Below are 16301 nucleotides of genomic sequence, written 5' to 3'. Positions count from 1 at the left end.
GGTCAGTACAGAACAAACTACTTATTTTGAGTGGTACTGTTAATGTCCTCCATGGCATAAAGCATATACTTCAGGTCGCTAAATACACGCACTACGATCAAGCTGCATGTATAATGCAAAACAAATATCTTGAGGTTATGGTAAGATTATCTACTCTGCAGTATAACAGAAAAAGGGAATGTTAGAAATTGGTAGCAGAGGGTTATTATATTCCACATAATAGCATTGTAATAGTGTTTCATTCTTTTTTAAACAAATACTGTATGACTATATAATAGATGACAGTAATGCCTACAGTGGAAATATAATGTAACACAGCTTTCCATCTCAACAGCAAATATCAGGTTTCAAGAGTTTGCGAGAAAATGATCAGAGAGGAAAAAGAATGACATGCATAAAGACTTCATTTAAACAAAGTCAAGACAACTGTCCACAGCACAACATGTATACTTTAACTGTTACCTAGCTACAGGTCGGCTACTATTTCTCTTAAAGGCTGCATTAGCTGTTCCTTGCTGCTGCAGAGATCGCCTCTTGTAATTCGAGTTGCTGTGTGCATACCCGTCACTGGAATGATGCTCCTGTGAAATGGCTTGCTGAAAGACAGAAAGCAATGGAATACACAGATCAAGCATTGAAATGAATTGAGTAACAGGTAAAAGCAACAATCTACTTAAGTCATTAATTTATTAACTATTTACTTTGGGGGTTTGTGAACTCATAACTTTGAGATAGAAGATATGAGAATGCAAATGGGCTTGATTTACTAAAACCATTTATGGATAGCTGGTCATCATACAATTTGCACATATTTAACAATTTAATGAGTTCCACTGTAAGATGATTATGCTTTTGTATTACCTATGGGCTCATGAACCTCGGCTATTATCAATTTTTTGACTTCAGCTTTAAAAAAAAAACACAAAAAGCTGTTTTGCATGGTGAACAAAACTAAAGTAATTTCTTAACAAATTGGTGCCTTAAAAGCTTTGACAAAGATAAAATGCTCCAATTAATTTCAATACAACTTCCTACAATACTGCCTAAAATTGTATTGTTTCACATCTTTCATATCTATTTTGTTGTTCAACATTACAAAGATGTTTTTAGGGAGTTCCTAGTATCCAAATTAATTTAACTGAACTTTAAATAAAAGAATCTTCAGTTTTGACACGTCAAATTAAAAACCAACAGCATCTCCTATTGATAAGAGTGATGCATCATTCTAGTAGTATTACATTAATCAAGAATAAATTGTTAGGGTCAGAGAAAAGAACAGCACAAAAACAGGCCCTTTAGTCCATCATACATTTTACATCAATTATGACATCAAACATTTTTCAGATATATACTCACTTCTTAGAAGCTCAATTACAATTTGTAGTCTATTCTGCTCACCAGAATACCTTGCCAAACTACCACTGTGTATGCTTATTATAGCCTGTTTTTAAATTTAAATTGCATATGGATACATTAGATATAAAAACTACATAAAATTTATGGATAGTGTTGGCCTATACAGTTATCAAATTCATGTTCTTTACCAATATACACTAAGTCTAGAAGAAGAGCTTAAGTTAAAAATTTGTAACTTTTAACTAATTTGTGTAAAAGTATCAGTTTCTGATTTTGCCATATTACCTAGATTAGAAATAAACCCCATCGTGTTTTTATATTGGCCTAGTGATAGCTTTTAGTCTGTGTAAAGGGGCACATATAACGATATTAGATTCTACAATTAATCAAGAGGAAAAGACTTTTCATTTAATAACACAATTCACACCAAAATCCTTTGGAAAGGAAGTTCCTTTAAAGTCTAATCACTATATAATGTGGATAATTCTATCACCAATCAACACAACTGACAAGATACTGCTAAATTGGTGCTGTGAGTGGCTCTGTATTCTTCAAGTCCAGGACATTGTATGCCCACTTATGTCTCATTCACCATCCGTTCAGCATTATAACGGTTCCTTGTCTGTGTATCTATATGTCATTTTAAAAAAATTCTCTTTGGTACCCTTCACCATACTCATTCTAATGTAGTATAATTACAGTTTAACTTTCAATGTTCTCGTGCATCTTCTACAGATTTGCCAGGAAATATCCTTCTAAAGCAATCTTTAATTACACCTCTTGAAGCACAAGAGGAGCTAAACTGTGGGGGCAAGTGTGTGGGCTGTTAAACACTGCCATCGAAGAAGAAAGCTGACATTGTATTAGTACCTGTCATTTTATCAAACTTTTAGAGCACAAGAGTTGGAAAATTCCTCTACATTGTTGAACCTATATTTCTTACAAAACATACCTTAATTATATACAGCCAAAGGACGTGTGTTGGAATAAAAATTGCATTGCAACTTTTTTCCAACAATGTGCCACTGGACACTTTTGATATCACTTCACATTGAAATTGTGTCAAAGACACAGAATCATCCTCTCAAGCCATCAATTCCCTACTATTACTTCCTTGACATTTCAGTTAGCATTAAAAAGACAATGTGGTTTCTAGAATATTAAATATCTATGGTAATGTCCTGGCTTGATGATATAATCATATTGATAGGCAAGCACAAGGTAAGCCAATGCAAGTACCTCTTCACTCAGTCGCCTCTGTTCTTCTTGCCTTCGCTGATGCTCTGCGTTCGCCACTGATTCAGCCAAGTTATTTAGTTCCTGTTCACATGGTGTGCCCAAAAATGACAATAAGGGAGGTTGCCATCCACTTCTAAAATGAGGCACATAAGGAGGGATAAACTGATCTTTCGGCCATTCGGATCTACAACCAACAAGAAGATGATTAGTGAAATGAACAAGCCTTTCCTTATTAAAAGCACAAAACTGGAAGTATGTGCATATTATAAATAAGAAGGTTAATAAGTGCAAAACAATTATAGCCATTTACAACTGCTATGTAAAGCAATGGCTGCATTGAAGGGTTTAAAAGTTCATGCAAATACTGTATATAAAATTTCAGCATATCTATATTTTACTGCAAAGATCTGATGTTTAGACAAATTGTATCATATTTAGAAATTCATTTATTATTAACAGTTGAACATAGCGCCTCTTTGCTGAAGATTATGCAACTACAAAATTGTTCTGACTGGTTCAGAAACCAGCTCACTCACCTACATGTCATTAATGTCATGTGTTAGTGCTGTATTAATATAGAGCAATGTGTTCATTTCAACAGAAAAAGTGACTATTATGATTATAGGATTGACAACATTTGAAATTATTCTGCCTTGTTAAATGTTATAAAGCAACAACCTTGAATTCTTGCCTAACAAGCTCTCCAAAATTACTCAGAACATTCATACAAGTGCAACAAATTCAATCAATTGTTTGCTTATTAATAATGACACTAACAAATTGAGTTTCTTTCAAAAAATTCAAAACCTGGCATAGAGTTAAATATTTTGCTACAAAAATAACTTTTTATTGCATTCAAGATCAATTTGCAAGAGTCAAGAAAAACGGTGTGATCACTTAAACAAGCAAATAAAGGGTAATTATTCATTTCCTGGTGCAATATATAAGAAGGTAGACCATCTCCTCATATTACCTGGAGATGCTAGAAATCAAGAAATGTAAGACACATGTAAGACAATCCTATATCCAAGCTTCTAACCCAAATCACTACCGAGCAACTGTATTTAATTAAATTGGATGACATCTGTTCCTTTATAGAAAAGATAAAGAAATGAGTACTGCCATCAACTTGCCTGGGCTTGATCCATGCTTCACCCAAAGAAAACCAAATCACCTTTTCTTCAGGCGTGACACATGAATTTAAAAAATCTATAGCATCTTTTGTTAGAAGAGGAGAGAGAATTGAACCACCCATCTCAGGTCCACCACTGGTTTGTATGACCTGAAACATAAAATCAGAAAAAAAGTTATGAAAATAAGTACTATCCATTATGACTTCCCTGACTTTTGATTATTTTGCTTACTTATGATACGAATCCATTTTGCTCAAAAAGCCATTGCTGGTTCCTAGCAAAGCAAATCCCATTTCCTCCAATTTTTCTGTAGCCCTGCAGCTTACTCTCTCTTGCATGCCCAATTAATTTTTCTGTTTTTTTTAAACCATTTACTTACACGAGGAGGTAACTTACTGTAGCCAATAAACCCAGCAGTGCTTCTTAGTGCTGGGGTTTTAACAAAATCCCCTATGATCTAAGTAAATAACTAAAAATATTAATAAGTACAACACTTCTCCACAGATTCAATAATCCCATTAGAAACACATTAGGATCCTGATTATTTCAACAGAGGAGTTCAGCAGTGAAACAGACCATCAGATACACTGGCACCTGAGTTCTATAACATTCTGGACTTAAGGTTTTTCACAGCACCTATGCAGAAACCTCAGATGTGCTGAAATAAAACCACCTGACAAAACTATTAGTAGTATAAACTGGGCTAGAAGCTTCAAACTGCTGCACTTTATCATTTGTTTCCAACAATGTGGCCCCCCGAAAGTAGGTGGCATGATATGTAAACAGTTTCTTCATCATTTTAGAAAGAACATAAAATATAAAGGAGTAAGGTTTGCCACCTTGCTAAGGACGAAAGATCATAGTTACTAAATTTTGAGAATTTTGTTCTTTCCCACAGAACTATGAATAAGTAGTGTCCCAATAAGAAAATTTCAACAACAATGCCTCTACGTCATGGAGAAAATTACTTGGGCATATTGATGAAGCAAATTGAGTTGCTCTTGTCCTGTAACAATAAACTTTCCAGCTTATTGCTGGTGCTGCACTAGTATTTCAATGACTTATTCTGATCAGTTCTGTGCAGAAAATATTTGGAAATTGATATGTTTAAGAGCTGCATTCTAAACTAGTCAAGATGCACAAGTGTGTATTCCTCCACCAAGTCACCAAGAGAGTGCAGTTTCTTTGCCAGGTTCATGATCTTAATCTTAAAGCACCCTTTTCCTCAATTGTCCAAAGGCTTCTCACTGAGTGTTGGAAAGTTGAAAAATACTTCCTTCCATATCATTTGAGTTCCAAGGCCAATACAGAATACACACCAGCATCATTTACTTTGGGATACTTTATACTCCTTAACCATGGATTTGAGATCAAGTGCCTTCCCAAATTTTCCTTCTCTACTCTAACAGTCATGGACTAGAGCAGTGGTCCCCAACCTCCGGGCCATGGACCGATACCGGGCCGCGAAGAGTGCAGTGGTGCAGCAGTAGCCGGAACGCACCGAGCACATCTTTATGAAAAAAGCCGAAATTAACAAGCTAATTAATTAGGTGCTGCCCAGCACATAAATGTCGGCCCAGATCAGAGGCAACGCACGGCAAAGATATAAATGTACATGTTTCAAGACTACCTGCGCAACATTGACTACCGCATTCGTGCTGCTTTATGCACCCATGCTTAGCTCATCAATTTCATCATTTTGCCTCCAACTTCTACCCTACCCTTAAGTTCACTTGGTCCATTTCTGACATCTATTTTTCCTTCCTCTATCTCTGGAGACAAAATAAACTATCAACGTCATTTATAAACCAGCTGAATCCCACAGCTATCTTGACTATACCTTTTCCCACCGTCTTGTGTAAAAACGCTATTCTCTTTACTCAGTTCCTTCGTCTCTGTAGCATCTATTCCCAGGATAAGGCTTACCTTTCCGGGACATCAGCGATGTCCTCCTTCTTCAAAGAACTGAACTTCCCGTCCTTCACCATTGCCCTCACCCACATCTCCTCCACTTCCCAGACATCCACGCTCACATATCTTCCTGCCGCCTCTAGCCCTCAGCCATGAACCTCTGTATCCAACACGTCATTCTCTGCAATATTCGCCATTTTCAGTGGGATCCTACCACCAAGCGTATCTTTACCTCCACCCCCCCCACTCACCAATCACCTTCTAGCTAGTCCTCCTTCCTCTCCCTCCAGTTTTTTATTCTGGTATCTTCCCCCATTCTTGAGGAAGGGCCTCGACCCAAAATGTTGATTGTTTTATTCATTTCCACAGACGCTGCCTGACCTGCTGAGTTCCTCCAGAGTTTTCTCTGTGTTACTGTCAATATTTTCATCTGTTTTATGGGCAAGATATTCTGGTCAACCCACAATGGAATTATGTCACTTAAGATAGTTGGTTGTTCGTCCATCGTTGACGTCGATGAGGACCTCGACACCATAATGATGGTGTCGAGACTAGCGCGTGATTTGGATTTAAGTGAGGGAGAGTTGCGCAGCGTCAGCCTCACTCTTCCTTCCCAATTCCCATCTGGGTCCAGTGGCAAGACAGAGTCTAGACGGCTGGAGATGGGACTAGGTGCAGTGGATGACCAGGATATCTTCTGTGTCTTGTCCTGCTCTACACGTTCCACGACGCTTGCAGAGACCGCCTTCTTGACCGTTGGACCTTCCACTGGTCTCGTCCGCTCAATCCGCCAGTCTCTCTTCACATGCTGGGATAGACAACTCCCTATCTCACCGAGGGTTTGAGACCCGTCGGCTACCCTCACCTGGTTTAGCCGGCTTGTCGAAGCCGTTGCCCAGGGTGTGGCCGCTGTCGCATGCAAACAGCTACGGGGAGCTCACCTCTCACCTGTCACTTAAGATACTGCCACAGTGTAAAACAAAACCACTTAGGACAAAAACAGCAGTTCAGAATAATATGCAGCCACCGACACCACATCTGTGAATGGCAAGTGAAGGCAGCTCATTCTGCAAGCAAGCTCTGGTCCATGTAGTTCTTTGAAAACAGTTGCTGGAAAGCTTTAAAGTCATTGTTCTTGGCTTAGATCCAGACAACCACTTAGTCAAACAAATCAAGAACGTCAACATTTGCGTGGGAAACTTGGGTGAAAATTTTGTCGCAGTGGAGCTGACTGCTCTTTCATTCCACACCAGCATAGACTTTATGCGGCTGACCGATACATAAAGGATCATGTTGTTTTCTCACAGAATCACTCAAAAGTGAAATGTAACCACTTTTGTGTTTAATCACAAAATTAATTCTTTTCCTTCAGTTCTATTCTACAGAAAATATAGATTCAAGATTTAAGAGATATTCTAAGTAGAAGGTGCCTTTAAGGGCAGCACCAGTGGTAAACATCAGAGAATGATTTAAAAAAATTGTTTTGGGCAGGACTAACTTTGAGAAGGAAGGAAGGAAGGTCAACTCATTCTTGTCAGATGCAAGTTCAATCAGAACCAATAATCTATGTGAAAGATGCTACTGGGGACTTGTTGACTCAAGACAAAGAAACGGGGCGCCACAGTAATCTAGCGGTTAGCACAAGGGTATTACAGCTGAGACGTGGGAGTTCGGAGTGCAATTCCGGCACTGTCTGAAAGAAGTTTCTATGTTCTTCCCATGAGTACATGGGTTTCTTCCTGGTACTGCGATTTCCTCCCACAGTCCAAAGATGTACTGGTTAATAGGTTAATTCATCATTGTAAATTGTCCTGAGGTTAGGTTAGGGTTAAGTAGACGCATTACTGGGCAGAGTGGTTTCTTGGGACAGATAGGCCTATTCAGTGCTGTATCTCTAAATAAATAAATACTGTTCAAAAAGTGATTAGCACCCAATAAACAGCAACTGTGGGAAGTGAGACAGGGTCAGTGTTCAGGCCAATGAATTTTCAACTACAGAGGGTTTTTGAGCCACTGCATTTGCTGTTTTGCTTTTTGCAGGTGTTGCCTGATTTACTGAGTGATGACAGCACATTGTTTTGTCTCAGATTTCTGGAATCTGGTTTTTGTTCTTCAATTGCTGCCCACTTCTAATGTGATGCAGTTGTTTTCCACATTTACTGTTCAAATTGCTCAAATTTCTCTGCTTTATCCACTATTTCACTTTTACAAAGTCTGCATTTCAGACCTAGCATATATTTTTAGTGGGTAGTGGGTTGTGGGGCTCTCATCAGGCTCTGCATAATAACAGCAAGATATCCCTGTTCCTCAACTCAAAACTTATTGCATTGCAGCCTGACAATTGCTACATCTCTTCACTTGTTTCCAGTGACCGGTGTACACGAACACCCATTTCCCTCTGCACATCAATGTTTCCAAAAATATCACCATTGAAATATTACCAGTGCATCTTTCCTGATGAAATGACTAAGTTCACATTTATCCATTTTATACTGGGTTTGCCAATCGTTTGCCCATTCACTTAACTTGTCTAAATCACCTTGAAGCCTCCTTACGTCCCCAAAACCCCAGGCAGTTTTATCCCACCAGCACACTGAGAAATATAACATTGTTCCTTCATCCAAATCATTAATGGAAATTGAAAAAAAAAGGGGTCCAAGTTCTGATTCCTTGACAGTCACGGTTTGACATCCCACAAAAGACCTTATTACTCTTACCATTTCCCACTTATCAATCAATTTTCCAGTAAATTAACCAATGCCAGTAAACTACCTCAAAACTCATGTACTGCAAAAGTTTACATGGGTTTTAGCAAAGGCCTCCTGAAAATCCCAGAACTCCAGAGGTACTGCTTCTCTTGTTATTCTACCATATACATCCTAAAAAAACTTAATAAGTTAATTAAGCATCATTTTCCCTTCAAAAATCCATGCAGATTTTGTAATATCCCCTTGATATTTTCTGAAGACTTTTATTAACAGAGAGAAGAAAATGGAAAGATTCTCCTTTAACAGTGGAAGAACTCGATTTTAAATGGCTTATATTTTCATAGGTTTTCATAGAATAAATAAGTAAATTATTTTCAGTGGGAATAATTAATTATCAGGGAGAGAGAGTAGGTTTAATGCAGCGGTCCCCAACCACCAGGCCGCGAAGGATGTGCTACCGTTCCGTGAGGAAACGATATGATTTGGAGATATGAGTCAGCTGCACCTTTCCTCATTCCCTGTCACAGCCACTGCTGAGCTTGAATGCACGCGAGGTCATTACCCGCGCGTCATCCATGTTAGCGCTGGAAGGAGATCAACTCCTTGAGCTTGCAAATGACAGCGGGCTGAAAAGTATGTTTGACATAACATCTCTGCCGGCATTCTGCATCAAAGTCAAGGCTAAATATCCTGGGATAGCCACGAAAGCACTGAAAACATTGCTTCCATTTCCAACATCATATCGCTGCAAAGCGGAGTTTTCTGCAATGAATGCAACGAAAACTAAATTGCGGAATAGACTGGATATAAGGAACCCGCTTCGAGTATCGCTGTCTCCCATCACCCCTCAATGGGACCGTCTTGTTGTAGGGAAACAAGCCCAGGGCTCCCACTGATTCAGCGATATTGGTGTGTTGCAATGATTTTATATGTTCATACGGGGAAAATATGTGCTGTGTGTTTAATATCCAAACGTTACTTAAAATGTTATGATGCTATTGGCTTATAAGTGACATAATTGACTTATCACTATATTCACGCGCTGTGTTACATAAAACCTAAAATAACACTAACATACAGTAAAAGCAGGAACGATACGATAAATACACAGCCTATATAAAGTAGAAATAATGTATGTATAGTGTAGTTTCACTGAACAGAATTGCCAAAAACGGTTTTCAGAAAAAAAATGGGCACGTACACACATGCACATGTCACGCATGCGCACACAGGTGCCCGCGCAAGGCTTTATGGTCATGGTAGTCTTTCTCAGGGTAAACACAACATATTTAACTGCTACTCTTGTCCGTTGGCAACCCTACCCCCCCCCCCGCCCCCCGGGTCGGCTGGTCCGCAAGAATATTGTCAATAATAAACCAGTCTGCAGTGCAAAAAAGGTTGGGGACCCCTGGTTTAATGCAACTGTCTAAAGAACTAGGTGAGACAAGGAAATGTTTTAAACAAAGTACAGTTGGCCCTCCTTATCCACGAGGGATTGGTTCCGGGACCCTTTGCGGATACCAAAAAACGCGGATGCTAAAGTCCCTTATTCAACCTGTCTAAGTGTGGTGGACTTTAGGACCCAGCGGAACCCCGGACCTTATTTCACCTGTTTCAGTGCGGTGGACATTAGGACCCGGCGGCAGAGCTCTGAATCCGCAGTGTTTTTGTTCACGAAAATAATCACGATCACGATTGAAAATAAAGTGGAAATAATAAAGCGATCAGAAAGAGGTGAAGCGCCATCGGTCATTGGAAAAGTGTTAGGCTACAGTCGGTCAACGATCGGAACAATTTTAAAGGATAAAGTGAGAAAGGGCCTGCCCCGATGAAAGCTACAATTATTACAGTACTAAGCAACACAGTGGTTTAATTATTGGGTTTTGGGTTTTTGATCCTCCACATCAACCTGGCAGGGATGGAGAGCGTGCTCGGGAGCAGTCTGTCACTGGATCAAACTCAGGAACTTCCGGTCCCGACCCGGCACTGAAAAATACGTTTCTTAAGTGTTTTATATGCATAGAAAGGTAAAATATACACTATATACTAAGACAAACATTTGACTAACTGACGCTAAATAATATCGGATGTACCTGTTCCGACTTACTTAGTAAGAGAACTTCCGTTTTTTTTTCGATCCCGATCCATGATAACCTACGCACATCCTCCCGTATACTTTAAATCATCTCTAGATTACTTGTAATACCTAATACAATGTAAATGCTACGTAAAATAATTGTTATACTGCATTGTTTAGGGAATAATGACAAGAAAAAAAAGTCGGTACATGTTCGAACAACAGTGCTGGAAGAGCACTTCTGGGTTTTCTCGATTCGCGGTTGGTTGAATTCACGCATGCGGAACTCGCGGATAAGGAGGGCCGACTGTAGTCCATTTTTGATTGCCTGAAAGAGGGTAGGGGTATTTTTGAAAATCCTTCAAAAGAAACTTTGGAAAAAAAATACTAAATAGGAAATTCAGAGGATGTGATTATAATAGCAGAATGGAATGAAGACACGCTGGGTAAGTGAGATAGTGTGCTCTAATATATCAATACAGTACATACAACACACAGTATATTTTACTTATTTATTTATTAGAACAAACTAGCTACTAGCTCACTGGACATATATATTTGTACATTCTGAAGCTATACATGTCCTCAGAATGGAAATTAACTAAACAAATGGCTTGAAAGGGTGAGGTTATGCAAGCTCCAAATCTCCAAATTGCATTAATCACACATAGACCACAATTTTATAGCTGTTCATTCAAACATTATTAACTCACCATATTCAAAGGTGTAAACAAGAAATGTACCAAGTCAACTGCACTAGGATTCTGTATGTGAGATTTCAGTTTGGCCTAAATTGAAAGAAACAATAAATGAAAGTAATGAACGGTAACTAAAGATCTGACAAAGCACAAGATCCATAAGATCAAACTGTAAGTTTCAGAAAAATAAAAAGACAGTTTGCAATTCCCATGACTACTTGAGTAAACACTATTTATACTATGACAGGCATTATGTGGAAGATTATCCCATAATTATTTCAATCAAGGGCAGTTCCATAACTGAGTTAATCAGGTTAGAAGTTGCATCATGGTGTAGGTAACACAACTGGTGGTAGGATAAGTGATTATAATAAGACAAACAAAATAAGAGAGCAACTGTTTGAGAAATATTTAAGACACTTCTCTTCACATTTTAAATTTCCATTCTTAAAACCTATAACTTACTAGTAGATTAAATGCATGCTTGAATTTCTGGAAACAATCGATGAATTCATCTTGCGGAGGTGGCTTTGCCCGGAGAGTTAGAACACCCTCTAAATAAAGGGGAGTGGAGCAAGATAAAAAAAACAACAAAACTGTCTGCTATTAATGCACAAGGTGAGAAGAGGAAATACAGCAATCCAGTATTAGAAAATTTTTCTAGCTTTGGAACAGTTAGATATATTTGTACATTTAAAAAATGTTAGTTTAGGATCCATTTAAAATCCATTTTATGTCTCTTGTGAATGACAAACTAAAACAATATTGCTTGTTAGGAGCATTTTGTTTTCGGAACACAGAACAGTTGGGGCATTCATCCCATGAGGTTGTGCCAACCTATGTAAATCTACTCCATCAATCTAACCCTTCCTTCCTACGCAGCTCATGACCTCGCCTTTTTCTTAAACACACACATGAGTTTTTTTTAAATGTCCCTATTGTATTACTCACCACTTGATGTAAAAATAATAAATTTATTTAAAACTAAAAATAAATGGCATTAGTGAGATCAGGCCTAGAATCTAGTGCGCTGATCAAAGTCATAGTCAAAGAGTTGGCCTACCCAGTTCCCTCTCTTAACTGAAATTCTCCATCCCTGACAACATCCTGATGAATCTTGTCTGCACTCTCTCTAATGCAACTCTAAACTGTGTGGCAATATTCTGCTCTACCCCATCCATAGGGTTGTAGGTAATACCACCATAGTGGGCTGTATGTCAAACAATGAAGACTCTGAGTATGGGAAGCAAATAGAGAGCTTAGTAACACGGTATCATGACAAAAACCTTTCCCTCAAAAGTCAGCAAAACACAAGAGCTGGTTGTTGGGATGGTCACTGACTTCAGGAAGGGGATTGGTGCACATACTACTGTTTACATCAAGCACCTGCAGACGGTTGCAGATTCAGTCAGCTCCATCACAAGCACATGCTTCCTCACCATCGAGGACATTTTCAAAAGATGGTGCCTCAAGGAGGCATCCATCATTAATGACCACACCATCTGGAACATGCCCTCTTTTTAATTGCTATCATCAGTGAAGAGATACGGGAGCCTGAAGATATCAACTCAACATTCTAGGAGTATCATCCTTCCGTCAGCAATCAGATTTCTGAACAGTCCATGAACACAATCTCTCTATTCCTTTTTTGCACTATTTCATTTTTTATTATAACTTACAGCATTTTGTTAAAGTCTTGCACTGTACTGCTGCCACAAAACAACAAATTTCACAATTTGTCAATGCTAATAAACTTGATTCTGATGATGGCTGAGCTGGACTGTTTACAGCTAGGGACCACTGTCTCAACAGAACAATCATTCAGGATTCAGACAAAATGATAAATTATCCAAGGATAATGAACTTTAGCAGCTCTCTATCCTAGAAGTCTGTGCACAATAAATGTGTTAAATGCATTCAAAACACAGACAGATACAAATAGAATCAAGGGACATGAATGGAATTGAGGTAAATGGTCAGCCTTGATCAGATTGACTGACACAGTATACACAAGCAGCCAAATAATCCATTCTTGGTTCTATTTCATTATGCTTTGAACTCCAAATGAAATGGAAGAATCATTCGCAAATGAGACGTAACAATTTTATGTTTTCTGCAGCATAGATTTTTTTTAGAAGTACTTCTAGCGAAGTACTACAATTAGGCAAATTTTCCATTTGGTAAAATTCATCTGCTCTTCACTAAAGAATGCTACTAATTATGCTGGGCCATATTCCCTCAAAAACCAATCATCCTTTAGAAAGAAAGAGGAACAAAGTTTACTGTTGAAACATCACTCACCGCCCGGTCCTTTCTTTTTACTTTTCTTTGATTTTTTCCTTTGTGAAAGCTGAGAAAATGCTTCAGCAGCTTTTTGTAGTTTAATAACAAATGCTTCCACATCATCTAAAACGTGATTCAAAATTTGCTGGCACAGAAAAATTGAATATGCCATTACAGAAAAAGCATTTTGATGTCCATTTCTGTCACATCTTAAAAACTAATTACATTAAGTTTTAGTTTACATGCCAAAAAGATTAATGCATTATTCCTTTGTGTACACCTCAAGTTAACAAATACTGCTCCACCCACAAAAGTCAGGGGAAAAATATATGGAACGAACAAACCTCAAAAGCAGATGTGAAAACTATGATTTATTGGCCCAAATACAACAAAAAATAAAATCATGCTGGATTTAATTAATTGAATCAGCCAGCCAAGCCACTGTCTCACAGTGACAGAGACCCAGTTCAATACTGTCTTTGGGTGCAGTCTAGATGGAGCTTGTACATTCCCTGTGAGTGTATAGGCTTCCTCTGGGTACTCCAATTTCTTCCTGCATCCTAAACACATTCAGATTGATAGGTTAATTGGCCACTGTATACTTCACCAAGCATAGGCGAGTGGTACAATCTGATGGGAATGAAGTGAGAAAACAATGGTATTAACGTAGGATTAGTCTAAATAAGTGCTTGATGGTTGGGGCAAATTTGGTGGACTAAAGGGCCCAGTTCCATGCTACTTGAATGACTGTGACTAAGTTTAATAATATGTTAACTTATAATAAAACTTACTGCAAATGTATCAATGTAACTGTTTTGTCTATCTCCTGCTGTTCCTAGTTACTGTGGCTGTGATAAAAGGCTGACTCTTTTCACTCCAATGAACTTTAATTTTTTTTCCCTGTGGTGATTCAATTCTCAGATGGGAATAGAATGCAGAGCAGTAAATGTAAATCAAAGCAATTTATTGGGCAAATGATCAATTCCATTGAGAAAAACAAACTACAACATGCAAGTACAATGTAAACAACATGGCTTTAAGAAATTCTGCACAAGGACCTCCAAGTCCCTTTGCACCACTAACTCTTAAATTTTCTCGTTTAGAAAATAGTCTACACCTTTATTCTTTCTACCCAAGTGCACTACCCTACACTACATTCCATCTGTAACTACTTTTCCCATTCTCCTAAACTGCCCACATCCTTCTGCAGACTGCCTGTTTCCATAACTCTACCTGCCGTTCATCTTCATATCATCTGCAAATCTGGTCACAAAAACATCAACTGCATCATCCCAATCATCGACATATAATGTGAAAAGCAGTCAGAACACCGAGCCTGTGAAACAACACTAGTCAAATAGCAATCAAGCAGAAAAGGCCCCCTTAATTCCCATTCTTTGCTTGCTGCCAATACTAGCTATATACTAGTATCTTTCCTATAATACCACGGGCTCTTATTTTGTTAAGCAGCTTCATGTGCGGCATCTTGTCAAAGGCCTTCAGAAAATCCAAGTAAACAACATCTATTGACTCTCCTTTGTCTACCCTGTCCATTATTTCCTTAAGGAATTGCAACAGATTTGTCGGGTAAGATTTCCCCTTAAGGAAACCATGCTGACTTTGGCCTAATTTATCACGTACCTCTAAGTATGCCAAAACCTCATCCTTAATAATTGATTCCAACATCTTCCCAACTATTGAAATCAAGTTAACTGAACTATAATTTCCCTTCTTCTGCCTCCCTCCCTTCTTAAGGAGTGGAATGACATTTGCAATTTTCCAGTCATTTGGAACCACTGCAAAATCTAGTGATTCTTTAAAGATCATTACTAATGCCCCCAAAATATCTTCAGCTATCTCTTTCAGGTGTAGTCCATCTGGTCCAGGTGACTTATCTACCTTAAGACCTTTCAGTTCCTCAAGCACTTTCTCCTAGTTAATAGCAACTACACTCACTTCTGCCTCCTGAGAGAAGGACACATGGTAGATTGTAGGTTGAATCGGTAACAATGTAGTGCTGAGACTTTATAACACATTGGTCAGACTGCACTTGGAGTATTGTGAACAGTTTTGGGCCCCTTATCTAAGAAAAGAATGTGCTGGCGGAGAGAATCCAAAGGGTGTTAAGCAGAATGATTGTAAGAATGAAGGGGTTAATGTATGAGGAGTACTTGATGGCACGAGGCCTGTACTCATTAGAGTTTAGAAGAATGGGGGGGGGGTAATCTCATTGAAATTTATCAACTATTGGAAGATCTAGAAATAGGACGGTTAGGACATTTCATGTACTGGGGGAGTTGAGGGCCAAAGGGCACCACCTCAGGATACAGGGATGTCCCTTTAGAACAGAAAGTAGGAGGAGTTTCTTTAGCCAAAGGGTAGTGAATCTGTGGAATTCATTGCCACAAACAGTTGTGGAAGCCAAATCCTTGGGTATATTTAAATCAGAGGTTGAAAGGCTCTTGATTAGACAGGGCATCAAATGTTTTAGGGAGAAGTTACTATTACAAGAGAGAAGTGCTCAAAAAGCTGAAAGACCTAAAGGTACATAAGTCACCCAGACCAGATGAACTGCACCCTAGGGTTCTGAAAAAGGTAGGCTTACAGATTGTGGTGGCATTAGAAATGATCTTTCAAAAATCACCGGACTCTGGCATGGTGCCAAAGGAGTGGGAAATTGGAAATGTCACTCCACTCTTTAAGAAAGGAGGAAGGCAGCAAAAAGGAAATTATAGATCAGTTAGCCTGACCTCAGTGGTTGGGAAGATGTTAGAGTCAATTGTTAAGGACAAGATGATGGAGTACTTGGTAACACAGGACAAGATAGGACAAAGTCAGCATGGTTTCCTTCAAGGAAAATCCTGCCTGATGAACCTGTTGGAATTCTTTGAGGAGA

At 38.7% G+C, this 16301-nt stretch overlaps 1 protein-coding gene across 6 annotated transcripts in view; it reads right to left on the bottom strand.

Moving 5' to 3' along the window:
* Positions 1–16301, bottom strand: part of eps8a (EGFR pathway substrate 8a, signaling adaptor) — a 226022-nt gene that overhangs the window by 34446 nt on the left and 175275 nt on the right. For 5 of the 6 annotated variants that reach the window (XM_063072453.1, XM_063072450.1, XM_063072452.1 and 2 more), the window contains 6 exons: positions 13424–13550; positions 11588–11676; positions 11138–11212; positions 3729–3877; positions 2596–2779; positions 463–596 (listed from right to left, as the gene is read on the bottom strand). In XM_063072453.1, coding sequence (XP_062928523.1) covers positions 463–596; positions 2596–2779; positions 3729–3877; positions 11138–11212; positions 11588–11676; positions 13424–13550 — 758 coding nt within the window. The remainder of the gene's footprint in view (positions 1–462; positions 597–2595; positions 2780–3728; positions 3878–11137; positions 11213–11587; positions 11677–13423; positions 13551–16301) is intronic. The other variant, XM_063072451.1, reaches the window with a different exon arrangement.

The sequence above is a fragment of the Mobula hypostoma genome, chromosome 20 (genome assembly GCF_963921235.1).
Source record: "Mobula hypostoma chromosome 20, sMobHyp1.1, whole genome shotgun sequence".
Lineage (NCBI taxonomy): Eukaryota > Metazoa > Chordata > Chondrichthyes > Myliobatiformes > Myliobatidae > Mobula > Mobula hypostoma.
The sequence above is the reverse complement of the archived record's forward strand: the minus strand, read 5'-3'. Positions and strand labels throughout refer to the sequence as shown.